This window comes from Chiloscyllium plagiosum, chromosome 1, assembly GCF_004010195.1.
Source record: "Chiloscyllium plagiosum isolate BGI_BamShark_2017 chromosome 1, ASM401019v2, whole genome shotgun sequence".
In the NCBI taxonomy this organism is placed as follows: Eukaryota; Metazoa; Chordata; class Chondrichthyes; order Orectolobiformes; family Hemiscylliidae; genus Chiloscyllium; species Chiloscyllium plagiosum.
In genome coordinates, this window is record NC_057710.1 from 126,322,597 (window position 1) to 126,337,415 (window position 14,819).

General features: G+C 38.5%; 1 protein-coding gene across 2 annotated transcripts in view; it reads right to left on the reverse strand.

The window, feature by feature from the left end:
- bmp2k (BMP2 inducible kinase) overlaps positions 1–14,819 on the reverse strand; it is a 96,817-nt gene that overhangs the window by 37,511 nt on the left and 44,487 nt on the right. For both annotated transcript variants that reach the window (XM_043696310.1, XM_043696300.1), the window contains exons 6-8: positions 8,877–8,958; positions 2,697–2,829; positions 1,044–1,147 (exon numbers count right to left, since the gene is read on the reverse strand). In XM_043696310.1, coding sequence (XP_043552245.1) covers positions 1,044–1,147; positions 2,697–2,829; positions 8,877–8,958 — 319 coding nt within the window. The remainder of the gene's footprint in view (positions 1–1,043; positions 1,148–2,696; positions 2,830–8,876; positions 8,959–14,819) is intronic.

The following is a 14,819-nucleotide window of genomic DNA, read 5'->3' on the forward strand; positions in this document are numbered from 1 at the left end:
AGAGAGCGAGATCAACCATTTCCCAGAATTTTGATTATAGAGTCATAGAGATGTACAGCATGGAAAGAGATCCTTCGGTTCAACTCTTCAATGCTGACCAGATATCCCAACCCAATCTAGTCCCACCTGCCAGAACCTGACCCATTTCCCTCCAAACCCCTCCTATTCATATACCCATCCAAATGCCTTTTAAATGTTGCAATTGTACCAGCCTCCACCATTTCCTCTGGCAGCTCATTCCATACACGCACCACTCCCTATGAAAAAGTTGCCCCATAGGTCTCTTTGAACTCTAATTTAACCCCCAAGACCTTGCTGGGGCAATTTTTAAGATTGGGCTTCACAAGTAGTGTGAAGGAAAATACCATGCCTTGTTTTAAAAGGGAAGAGAAAAGTAAAGTAACAAAATTAAACACCTCTATTTCAGACAAAGGGGGAACAGTAAAAGTAAATCAATTCAACATTCCTCATCAGTGAAACGAGTACAGTATGAAAGTATTGGAAATCAGGTGACCAGGCCCCTACTCCTTTTTATTGTGCTTGGTATCTAGGTGCAGTGTTCGGTGAAGTACAAGCTGTAGTTTCTTGGAATTAATTATACAAACTTTTATCTAACATTCTGACATGAACGTCTGATGGTGTTTGCTCAGTTGCAATGACACACGATCAAAAATTTAAATTACGTTACTGGTAACCATGTAAGCTTAAAAGCGGGTCTTGCAGTCCCGCTACCCAAATTTGTTTGCTAGGGAACTGAATTCAGCACAAGCAACAGGCATAGGGGAACAGCTGACTGAACATCACTGCAAAAAATATTTCTAAGTTCTGTATTTATTTTGCTTTAGATCTGACTTTAGCTAAATAATAGCAAAAGAACATAATAAAACTTTAGCAGTAAAAATTAGAGATTACTATGTAATTTATATAGCGCCAAAATTTTACTGCAGTCAGAGCTTTTTCAGCTAACAGGTTCTCTCCAAAAGACAAACTAAATTGTTAGTGAGCCACCATATAATACACTATAAAAAAAAACACATACTTACAAATATATTTGGCAGAGGACATTCCTTTCCAGTCAATTTAAATGCAAAAGTTGAAACTTGGTAAATGTCAGGTCTCTTGGTTGGATCTGGTTCAAGCATGTAGCCTTTTAGACACAAAAATCAAGAAGTTTTAAAATATGCAAGTTAAATGCAGAAATTAAATTCACAGTATATTAAACTAAATTACTGTTAGTTTTTTCCTCTGTGCAGGGAACTAAAAATATTATTTGCACGCCACGCACCCTTCTTTCTTCAGAAGGATCTGTTCGGCTCTGAATATTCTCACAATACAGTACCTGCTTCAAAAAAGTTTTCAATACAAATTATATTATTTCTATACCTTACTGTTAAATAGCAGCCACAATTAACATTGCATTCAGTTTTCACTTTGGATATAAAGGTGCTCCTGCTTAATGTTGATTTCCTTAAACATCATGAATAGATGCATTTAACATTGCGTTTTGCTTTAACATCATTTCTTTCAGATTTCCTGCTCTGTGGTTGAAATCCACATTAACTTTTCCCCAATGCTTTCCCTTTCTTCTCTCAGAAACACACTCAATTAAGTCCCTCTTACCTGGGTCCTACTCCCAACCTCCATTCTTATTTATAAAGTCTCTAGAGTCTGTTCTAACAACAGGGCACTTCTCCGACTCGGCCCTTCCCAATCAGGTTCTAGATACACCCACCCAGCCAGGCTCTTGGCCTGTAAAGTAAGCACCTTGCCCCATCCTGGCTCTAACAGGCCCCCCACCATGGTTCTTTCTCCTGCTTTTGCCCTCTGTTCTACTATTCTTCTCCACTTGCAGTTTCAACCTCCTGATACACACTGAAGTTCTAGCCTAGTGGCAGAGACAATGGAGTCAATTACTGACCTGCCAATATGTCTACAATTAGATGGAACCTGGTCAACCTAAAGTTATTAGGCAAGTAATTATTTTTAAATCTATGATGTATGGCTCTGTATGCTATTTCTTTTTTATTTAGGTGTTTCATTGTATTTTGTCAAGTTATTTCAGCTAGGAAAACACAGTACTGCCCATATTTAGTATAGGATTTCAACCTGCACATTGTTTCTCAAGCAGAACATGTATGCAGGACCCAACTCTGGCTTTAACAGATTCCTATGGGTAAACCATGCTTCACTTAAAGTTAGTTCATTTTAACTCCATGATTTTTCAGGAACAAAACCATAAACTTTGAGTATGCCCTGCATATTGTTTTCTGCTTCATGCGCATTGAACATGGACATCTGTTTGCCTCAATAATTCAAGAGCTCAGCATGAAGGAATATGAAAGAGGGAAGCATTTTAGCACATTACACACTTTTCAAGCATGTGGTCAAGAATGTAATTGAAATCAGCAGCATTTCTCTGGATAGTAAGGTATGCCAAAGCTATTTTAGTTTTCATCAGCAAGACAAGAATGTTTCTAACCACAGAAGAGATCTCAATATTTTAGGGTACAAGTTTCAAGGTTAGACTAAGCCTTGCATCCATTGTTAAATAAAATGTATCAGTGAGGGAAAAAAAATACACTAAGAGGAAGTGTCAGCACATAACTGTCACTTCAGGAACCAATATATTTACAACTATTCCAAGTGAACTAAATTGAGCCCAAATCATTCTAAGAAAAATAAACTGTTGTACATACGCATTAAGCAGTGCAATTTCTGAGAATATTTTGAGTTGTCTGGCACAGTAAAGCTCCCATCACAGATTGCAACTTGACTCTCTCCAAAAGGTAGAGTGAAGAAACACAGTTTGTACAGCAAGCATCCAAGAGCCTAAAGAAAATTAATTAATCTCATTAAATATTATCAAAAATATTTAAATTTCTTTTAAATAAGTTAGCTACAAATTCAACTGTAAATCATATAGATATTTTATGAAACAAAAATCTATCAAGGCCCTGTATTAAATTAACTCAGTCCATTAAGGCATAGTAAATATTAGATTCTACCTTGCACACCTTGGGGAATGAGAGCTTGGAACAGTATTCTCATCTGCAAGAATGGGGATATGTTGAATTCTGTTAGAAATCGGACAGAATCTCTATAGTGTGGAAACAGGCCCTTTGGCCCAACAAGTCCACAATGACTCTCTGAAGAGTATCCCACCCAAACCCATTCCCCTATTCTATTACTCTACATTTACCCCTGACTAATGCACCAAACTATACACCCCTGAACATTATGGGCTATTTAGCATGACTAATTCATCTAATCTACACATCCTTGGATTGTGGTAGGAAACTGCCACATCTGGAGGAAAACTACGCAGACACAGAGAATGTGCAAACTCATCACAAACAGACACAGTCACCCAAGGCTGGAATCAAAACCAGGTCCCTGGTGCTGTAGGGCAGCAGTGCTAACCATTGAGCCATCATGCCATCCCCCTGCTGTACATTCTGTTACATATCTCTAATGGTTAAAGCATTCTGAGGCAGAAAGAGGATTCGCCCATGATGCCATTAACCAACTATTAAACAATAGCAACAACAGGCCTGTAAACAAAGTACATTATATCACTGCTGACCATTGACAAGGATGAACAAAACAAACAGTGGCCAACCAAAATTGGGAAGACACCTATTATCTCAACTGCTTTCACATAAGAAATAAACCTATATAGTATTCGCTTTTTTTGGGTGGGAGCAGGGAGAAGAGGAGAAAGGACATTTTACATGTAAACCTAGTCACCTCACTCAATAGAAAAAAAAAGGTCAGCATAGCTCAGCCTCATTCTTGAGGAGTTACCATTGGAGCCCACCTACCGTGACAATGGCATAAAAACAGCTGAGAACCTGAACAGCTCAATGGAATAACAATTTTAACTGGTTTAATCTATTGACAAGGTTAAAAAAACTTGTTACGAAGCTAGCATCTACTTGAAACTTCAGTTACAACTAGTTTGTCTTAGGAGGATAAATAAGCTTTTTGTACATTCATGTCAGAATACTGTATCCATCATGCTAATTTTTAAAAGAAAACCTGTCATCAATTGCTGAAAATGTGAAGAATTCTTCAAGTTGAAGAAACAATCCAAGCTTTCGAGAAACATAAATCTCCAGTACCAAAATGAGGAAAGAACAAAATATCAGTTCTACTCCACATGGAACTTTGCTTCTGAGCTTATGTTATGAAAATTAACGGCCACACAGGAATTAGGCAAGTACGCTCCAAGGAATTGTTCTTGGTCTAGCCAACTTTAAAGCAAAGTCAAATAAAATTACCGGGTATAATTGTTACCATAAACAAAACAAAAAAGGTGCATAACAAAAGCAAATGCAACCATACAGCTCTCCCTAATATGGGAAATTAAAATCAATCAAAATTCAGGAGATATTGTTAGTGTAGTATTGTCTTAAAATGCTGCCTATCAAGTCTGAACATTGTTACTGGAAACCAAACTGCCACAATGGAAATAAACCAGACAGTATTGGAAATGACAAGGGCAAACTGGAAGAAAAATCCTCCTTACTAATATCTAGGGCTTGTGATGAAATTAGGAGAGTTGGCTCCCAGATAGGTCAGGTGACAATATACAAATGTCGACATACTGAAAAACATCTCATTCATCACCACCTTGGAGTGTACACTGTCCTACCTGCAGGTCAGACCCACCAGGAATGGAGGCACAGTGATAAAGATAGTCGAGGCTAAGTTGTGCTGGGAATCCTCAAAATCAACTCTGAACCCCATGAAATCATGTGGAATCAGGTCAAACCTTGGTCAGGAAGCTTCATAAGACCTATCACCACCCACCTCTGTGCATCAGTGGAGAAGGGCTTGAAACAAACATGATAGGAGTTTCTACAGGAATTGAAAAGGACAATTGTAGTTAAAGTGAAGTTTGAGTCCTCTAGACATTGATAATGAGGGGTTAATAAGGAAAAGGTGAATGAAATGATCAAATATTTAATGTGAAGGAGGCCAAGAGAATCATCCAGGGGATACTTCAGGCTAGATATAGTTTTGAATGCTTTAGTTTCTATTTTGTGTTGATTCATTGATTGTCAAATCACTTAGCTCTATCACATGGTATTTATGCTGTTTGGCATGAAAGTCATCCAGTTTTGGATTTTCACCAGGTAACATCACTTTCAGATATGTCTGGCACTGCTCCTGGCATGCCCTAGTGCACTCTTCATTCAAATCAGTGTTGAACCCCTAGCTTGATGATAACGTTTGAGTGGGAAATATGCTAAACCACGAGGTTGCACAATGTGTTGGGAGTACATTTCTGCTGCTGATGGCCCATAATGCCACATGCATACACAGGCTTGAATTGAGAGATTTGTTCAAATTTGTTTCTTAGTGCCACACAATACAATGCAAGATGTAATTAATGTGAAGGTAGGACAATGTCTGCTTTGACTTCAGGAGTTGGGAGGTCATGTTGCCGCTGTGCAGGACATTGGTTAGGCCACTGTTGGAATATTGCATGCAATTCTGATCTCCTTCCTATCGGAAAGATGTTGTGGAACTTGAAAGGGTTCAGAAAAGATTTACAAGGATGTTGCCAGGGTTGGAGGATTTGAGTTATAGGGAGAGGCTGAATAGGCTGGGGCATCGATGTGTATGGAATGAGCTGCCAGAGGATGTGGTGGAGGCTGGTGCAATTGCAACATTTAAGAGGCATTTGGATGAGTATATGAATAGGAATGGTTTGGAGGGATATGGGCCGGGTGCTGGCAGGTGGGACTAGATTGGGTTGGGATATCTGGTCGGCATGGACGGGTTGGACCGAAGGGTCTGTTTCCATGCTGTACATCTCTATGACGTCATGCTTATCGGTACTATCATGAACAGATGTATCTGCAGCATACCATGCTTGAATTTTCAGAAGGAATTTGACAAGGTCCCAAAACATATACTGTAAGTACAAGCTCATGTTGTAGAAGGTAACATATGGGGAGAAAGTGAGGACTGCAGATGCTGGAGATCAAAGCTCAAAATGTGTTGCTGGAAAAGCGCAGCAGGTCAGGCAGCATCCAAGGAACAGGAGAATCGATGTTTTGGGCATAAGCCCTTCTTCAGAAAGGTAACATATGAGCATGGATGGAAGATTGACTGACTAGCAGAAAACCAGGTATGATGACTGGCTTAGTTCTGTTATAATGGGGCAACCTTTGAACACAATACTTCTGACATGTGTTTCTTTTTCCTAGGCCAAGTATCCACCCCCACATTTGACAGGGTCTTCAAATACTTCCAACCCATTTTCCACACTTGTGTTCTCACCATCTCCACCAACTGATAAGGGTCTCCTTTTGCCCTCACTTACCAGACAACCAACCTGACATTCAATGGATCATCCTTCACCATTCCTGCAACATCCAGTGTGGTGGCACCACCAAACATCTTCCTTTCCCAGGTCAGGGGTACAAAAGCTAAAACCCTTCCCCCACCACCTGAACCTTTCCAAAGAAGTGCAGGAAATGTAAACACCTGGTCTTCTACCTCTTCTTCCTCATCATCCAATGTCCCAAACACCCTTACCAGGTTTCAATTCAGTATACTTTACTTGCTGCTCACAAAGTAGACTCCTCCACAGTGGGGGGACCACTTGCAGAATGGGTGGACAATTTATGGAACATCATCTCTCATTCTGCAGCAAAACTCAGGAGTAATTAACAGACTGTCAGTTTAAACTCCCTATCTTGCTCTCACATGGAGATTTATCCTTTGTCTTCTGCGTTGTTGCAGCAAAGTGCGAGGAGTGGACTCTCATCTTTTGCTTCGGCACTTAACAGCATTCTAGACTCAACGTGAGTTCAACAATTTCAAACCATGCACTCTTTTCATCCACCATCTTCTCACCCTTCAAATCTCATTTTTTCAAGCTTTTCATTGCAACAGTTATTCGGCCACACTCAACCATTCTCAGTAATGTTTTCTTTCTTTCCTACAATCACTACCATCTCCTTTACTTTTTGAACCATGTAACCATCTGTCAGTTAATTTCTCCTGCCCTTCACCTTATCACATGCCTTTCCTTTTGTTGTTCCTCCGACATCTGTTTCAAATGCTTAAAATGTATTACATATCTACTTTCAGCTCTGAAGAAAGATTCTTGACTTGAGACATTAACACTGATTCTCCCTTCACAAACGCTGCCAGACCTGCTTATCATTTCCAGCATTTTGCTTCATTTCGGATTTCCAGAATTCATGCTATTTTGCTTTTACGTAACTGCTCCACCACTGGTGACCGTACCACTTCAGAGCTGTTCCAAGCTCTGAAATTTCTTTGCTACACCTTCATGCTCGCTTTTCTCCTTAACTAGTTCTGCTATTCGATCTCTGAACAAAATTTTGGCTATTTGGTGTATTACTGCCTGCAGCATACTTTGTTTTAGAATGCTGTAAAGATTTTTACATTACAGATATAAACTTATGTTACCATAACAGGTGAAATTCTGGACTCTGTACTCTGTAAGATTGTCCGTACTTTTTACTTTTCTGAGATACATTGCAAACTGTAGAAAGATAATCTTTTTTTAAAGTTGACAGTCACCCAACCTGAGTTTAAAAAAATTCAAATTATAATAGGTTTTATTTAAGCAGACCCTTTACAGAGTATTGGACGGTTTATAAATTCAAGATCAACAGGAAGTAACTCATAATTCCCCAATATGTACTCTGGGTGACAGTGTCCTTCCTAAACTTGCAGTTTTACAAAAACTAAAGTATTGCATCAGGCATCACAGGAGATCAGCTAACTTTCATTAAAAACATTTCTCTTCCTAAAAACATATGATCATAAAATACTGTAGTATCTTTGACATCCATGATTATTACCATCGGATTCCAACAGTATGAACATTTAAATACTAAAAACCAGCTCTAGGTGAAAACAATGCCTCTGATATCTGAATTCATACAATTTTAGCTAGTCACAAGAAGGGTTAGAATTAGGCATTTGGTGAAAGTACAAGAGAAAGGAAATGGAAGAGGGGAATAAAGAGAAAATATTAGAGAATGAGAGACAGGAAGCAAGGAAGCAGCAGAAACAGAAAACAAACTAAGAGACATTGAACAGGAGGTAAATAGATTTTGTATTCTAGTCTGCAATACCAGAGGAGAAAAACCAATTTAGCATGAGATCATTTTGACATAACACCGACTTGGTGTTAACAATTGCACATGATTAACAAAATGAACGATGCTTTCAAGTTTGCTCTATACAAAGTACTGAACGACAAAACATTGTGCCACTGGAGGGCAGTGGTGATCTTTGTAAATAGCAGAACTCATTTGTACCAAAACGTGGAAAGATAAATATTCAGAAGTCTCCTATCTCTGGCAAAAACGGACAATTTTCGTACAATAACTAGAGCAAGCACTTAAGGATGGCAACCTAAGAACCTGCACAGATGTCACAAAAAAAAGCACATGCAATAATTATGCTACCTACTTCTATCAAACTTCTACAATGTATTAACCACATTCAAAGCTACCATAAACACTAAATGCGATTCCCTTCCCCTCTTCCCACCAGACCAAGTCTCTGTCGAGGCTTCTCCACACTCATTCTGAACCCACGTCTTATTTTCTTGAGGATCTCTGAATCACCTCAGGCCAGAGACAATTCCTATTCCTGGCACACTTTTCCCATTTAATAGTTTACCACCCCTTATGTCCTTCCTGCAAAACCAATTAGAAGATAAATGGTTCTCTTTCCTCAAGCAGGGTTCCATCTTCAACCATACAGAATTTTACTCACATCACACCTGTAAGGATCTGGCAAGTATATCTGTTCCCCTCTAATCCCACATATTTTAAAATACTTGTAAAGTCCTGAGAGATTTTAAAAGTTTTGCTCACCCATATATCAGATTTTGTTGTGATTGAGTTTCCTCCATAAAGATTAATCATTTCAGGGGCTCTATAAGACAACGTTGTATATCTAGAAAGCAAAAAAAAAGACTTTTACTTTTATGTAATCTGTTCTACCATAATTATCCCATAGTTAATTTAAACACCTGTTACATTTGTTCTGACTTTGCAATAATTACAGAACCAAAATATATAAAAACACACTTGCTAATTAAATATAATTAATGGGGTTCACACAAGAATTTTTTTTAAAAAAAGAGATAGTAGCACAATAGTGAAATATTGAAAAGGTTTGGAGTGATCTGGATGAGGGCAGAGAAAACAGATTTAGAAATACAATAAGTCTCCAGATACCAAAGCTGCTCTTAGTTAATTCTTGTATTTGTTCTTTAAAACTTACTTGATGCCTACGGAACAACTGATCAAATTTGAAGTGCACAACACCAAGCCAGTTGGCTTTTTAAAATTAAGAACCCGCCTTTTTTCACGACTCTCTGCATTACATTTGTAAAATGTTTGGTTCAATTTCACATCAATATTACTGTGTCTTCAGTGTCTCAAATTCTGTACAACCAAATGAGTCAACTTTACATAGGAAAATCTAAAAGTGATAACTAATTAGGTTTTCACAAAACCTTTGTGTCACTTATTTTCCCATGCCCATTCCCAACTAGAGACGGAACAAAGTGAAATTTTCAAATTTGACATGGTCTTTGTTTGATTTTGTATTTCCCTCACATTGATGACCTAATGATGTGCTTCTTGGCTCCTATCCAACTTCTGCCCCAGTGGAGACAAGAATCATGTCAAACCATTACATGTACAATTACTAAACATGTTTGGCATTATGGATTATAATGCAACACTTGTGGCATGCATTTTTGTTAAATGCCATGATTTCAGGTATGACTATTTGGTACTGTATCGACTGATTGGGACTGTAAATTGCTTTGGGAAATTTCTAGTAGCTGAAATGTATACTATACATATTCTAGCCAAAACGTGTGGTCCTGAAACAGCACAGCCGGTCAGGCAGCATTTGAGGAGCAGTAGAGTTGACGTTTTGAGCATAAGCTCTTCATCAGGATATTCTAGGCATTTAGCAAACAGATATTTGCAGGATCAATGCTTTTCTCACAAAGCAAATTAATTTTTTTATCTTTGTGAAATGTTACACCTAATAATAAATTGTTTTCCCACTAAACATTACAATGAGAGTTACAATATTCTAATTCCTGAAATGATAAATAGTTCAAAATAACACAGGTTCTTCACTTTGAGTATGACAAGATACAAAACACTAGGCTAAAAATTCAGTTTTAACAATTAAACATTATTATTCAAAAGAAAGAAAAAATAATGTAAAGGAAAGCAAGCTGCCTACAAAAAGTGCAGTTTAAAAGATTTCAAATACATTGCAAAACAAAGTCCCACCAGCTCCCCAATTCCATCATTTTGTAGTTAAAATCCAAAGAAACTTTCCTGCCACATCAAATCTGTAGGTAGTCTTAACTGCTTCAGTCCTGAGAGCTTCAGGGCCTTGCCCTTTGACTCACATAACTGAGACACTTACAAAAGCTAACTTATTCCCTCAACTGCTCTGCACAAATTCCGCTATCAAGGAGAGATTACTCTTACATCTGAATTCCATCCAGTCTATTTATAACTGAATTCAAAAGTTTAACTAACGTTTTAAAAAAAAACTTATTCATGTAAGCTTCTGCTAAATGGTTGCTTGATATATCTTTTCTCTTGTTATAAAACCCCACAACATGAACAAAAACCCATGAACTCTCCAGGAGGCCTCCAGTCATCTGCTCTGTTTAAAATCATGTTCTGAAAAGACTGACCTGGTTAATTATTAAGACCCTTCACAAACATACCAAATTCATAAACACTAATTTAACATTCAAAAATGTAAATCTCACATCTTTCAGCACAGTTGAAAAATCGAAGTAGATGCTACTCTCATAGTTTTCCATTCTTCATTAAAGCATAAGTCATGTTTTCCAGACTCAAACTGCATAAACTAGTGTCAAAAAAGGTCATATCTAAATGTCAACCTCATGCATTTTGGCATTAAAAAATTCTTCATATTTCTCATGTAAAAGTCGACCCCAAACTTACAGCCATCGAACCATATTGTGATTAATTGTTCATCAGTAATTATTATACAGGTCGTTCTGTTATAACACGCATTTTGTCAACGCAAATTCACTGCAATACAACTGACGAAGTGGGGACACTATTTCTACAACACAAACTATTAAAACATGTTTTGGCTGTAATGTGATTACAGCACCAACAGGAAGCACTGTTTCTAAAGCATGACTTTTCTATGACGTGGGGTTGCACAAGAACGGAACCATCACGTTATAGAAGAACTGACTGTAGTTCATTAATTTAAAGTCATGTTATGTATAGGTAACTTGTCTGCCTTCTGTTCCCTTCCAATCCTTTTGACTCTGATTAGGATTAGGACACAAGGTTTTGGATATTCTTATTCGCAACCTTTCATTAAGTGGTAAAAATTGTCCTTTCCGTTTCAAGAATAGAATTTGTCAGGAGGGAGGACAGTGAAATATTCATTTCAACTGCTCTAGCTGTCAATTTACTTTGCATAGGCAGTGGTATACTTTCGAGAAGCACCTGATCTGCTGTGCTTTTCCAGTGTCACACTTTGACTCTGACTCTCCACCAGAAGATCAGAAGACAGAGCAGAAATTAGGCCATTCAGCCCACTGAGTCTACTGTCATTCTATCATGGCTGATAAGTTTCTCAACCCCATTCTCCCGCTTTCTCCCCATAACCCTCAATATTCAAGAACCTATCTCAGTCTTAAATATACTCAACGATCTGGCCTTCACAGTCTTCTGTGGTAATTAATTCCATAGATTCATCACTATGTGGCTGAAGACATTTCTCCTTATCTCCATTCTAAAAGGTCTTCCCCTTTACTCTAAGGCAGTGTGCTCGGGTCCTAGTCTCTCCTGTCAATGGAAACAGTTTCCCAACATCCACTCTGTCGAGGCCATTCAATATTCTGTATGTTTTAATTAGATATCCCCTCATCCTTCTCAACTCCACAGAGTATAGACCCAGAGTCCTCAAATGGCCCTTGTATGATAAGCTTTCCATTCCTGGGACCATTCTCGTGAACCTCCTCTGAACACACTCCAGGGCCAGTATATCCTTCCTGAGATATGGGGCCCAAAACTGCACACAATACTCCAAATGTGGTCTGACCAGAGCCTTATAGAGCCTCAGAAGTACATTCCTGCTTTTATATTCAAGTCCTCTCAAAATAAATGCCATCATGCATTTGCCTTCCTAACTACTGACTCAACTTCTAAGTTTACCTTGGGAGTCCTAGGCCAGGAGTTTCTCAAGTCTCTTTTCAGACTTTGAATTTTGTCCCCATTTTAAATATAGTCCATGCCTCCATTCTTCCTACTAAAGTGCATGACCTCAGACTTTCCCACTTTGTATTCCAAATGCCACTTCTTTGTCCACTCTCCAAACCAGTCCAAATGCTTCTGCAGCCTCCCCGCCTCCTCAATGCCACCTGTCCCTCTACTTATCTTTGGATCATCTGCAAACTTAGCCAGAATGCCCTCAGTTCCTTCAATTAGATTGTTAAACGTTTAAAGTGAAAAGTTGTGGTCCCAGCATTAAACCTTGCAGAACACCACCTGTCATTGGCTGCCATCCTGTGCAGGACCCTTCCAGCCCCACACTCTGCTTTTGGCCTAATAGCTGAGCTTCTATCCATGCTGGCACTTTGCCTTTGTCACCTTGGGCCCTTATCTTACTCAGTAGCCTCCTGAACGACACTTTGTCAAAGGCCTTCTTGATGTCCAGGTAGATAACATCCATTGGCCCTCCTTGGTCTAACCTGCTCAATATTTCCTCAAGACAATTCTAGCAGATTTGTCAGGCATGACCTCCCCTTGATGACTCCATGGTGACTATGCCCTATTTTACCATATACTTCCAATGATCAGAAATCTCATCCTACACAATGGATTCCAGGATCTTACTCATAACGGAGGTTAGGCTGATTGGTCTGTAATTTCCTGTCTTTTGCCTTATTCCCTTTTTAAACAGGGGTGTCGTGTTAGTGATTTTCCAGTCCTCTGAGACCTTTCCTGATTCGAGCGATTCCTGAAAGATCACCACTAACGCCTCTGTTATCTCTTCAGCTATCTCCCTTAGAACGCTAGGGTGTTGTTCATCTGGTCCAGGTGATTTATCCACCTTCAAGCCATTCAGTTTATTTAGCACCTTCGCCTTGGTGATGGCCAGCATGCTCAGCTCTGCCCCCTTGCTCTTTCTTGATTTTTTGGGATATTATTCATGTCTTCCAACATGAAGATTGATGCGAAATAATTATTCAGTTCCTCAGCCTACTGAGCATCTGCAGTGCTACTTTCTCCTAGCTTTCCTTCAGCCAACTTAGTTGCCTTGCTTCCTTTTTCCTCAAAATGACATGGAACAACACTGCTTCCTTTTTCTCAAATGTTGAAGGGCCTGTACAACATTTACATGTTGGAATTTAGATTATGACTAACATTTTTTCATCTCAATGTGCATCAGCATCTGACGTTCGTTTTTAGAAAGTGCATAATCTAAAGATTATGTACTTATTCTCTTCTTCCTTGCAATTCTATTTTTTTCATTTCCATTCTTTTCAACTCCCACTCCCTTTCTATTTCAAACTACTTCATGTTCCTCAACTTGCTTTAACTATAACTCAACATGAACTATTTGGCTATGCAGGTAATGCCACTTCTAATGTGTTTGCCAATTCCACCAACCTAGCTTTTCTAATCTCTTAAAACTTGCCATAAATAGCGGGCAGGAATGTTTTGGCAGTTCCTGGAGCCATTTTATATTTCTTAATACAAAACATGGTCTTTATCCTTTATTCACTTACACTAACTCTACACCCAGGCTTACATTGTTTTTATTTTAAAATTGTGGGTAAAGAGCCAAATTTTGTCACAGTTCCCTGGAAATCAAGCCCCGCGATCCACAGAATCGTCACAAATGTGAAAATTTGATTAAACTACTAAACTTCACTTAATCATCTAATTCAGGTTATAAGAATATGCACACCAGATTTTTATTAACAACAAAATTACTATTTATTGCAATTAAGTAGTTTTAACCAAAGACAAGAAAGCAACACTAACGACTAACTTGCAAAACTATAACTTAAAACAGTTCAATGTTGGAGAAACTGAAATTCCTCTGTCCTTTCAAGTTTATCACCCATTTCTAATATATTTGTCAGATGCCACGACAGTACTACAGGTCAGAAAAAAAATTGAAAATCCACTACTACTCTATAGCATAGAAAAATTTAAGATAGCATTTTTTGATAATGTTCTTTGAAAATTGCTTTCAATGGTTTCCCAAAATCAAGCAACAGTACTAATAATTCACCTCCAACAATAAAATTTAGCTTTGGCCTTTTATCTGCACTAGTTTCCATTGTCTGTTGAGCAGTCTTCAAATGTTCTTTGGCCAAGCTAAATACTTTACAGTGTTTCTCAGCAGTTGCATATACAGATCAGAAGAGTGTTATGGACCAGGCCAGACACCTGTAAACATTTCAAAAAAGTAGCCCAGACCCTAACTTTGCCAGTCATTTTAAGCAGGTATAATGTGGGTAGTCCAGGGAGGGATGCAGCTGGCCCAACCACTTAATTATAAACAAAACAGATTTATTTAGAAGTTAACAGAATGAAACCCAAACAAAAGAGGACATAATCTAGAATAACTTAACCTATCCAAAAACTCAACAGATTATCCCAATTTAATGGTGCTATTCCAACTACTTGCAACAATCCCCATAAACACTCTTGCTTACAGGAGAGAGAGAGAGAGAGAAAGAGGGAGAGAGAGAGAGAGAGAGAGAGAGAGAG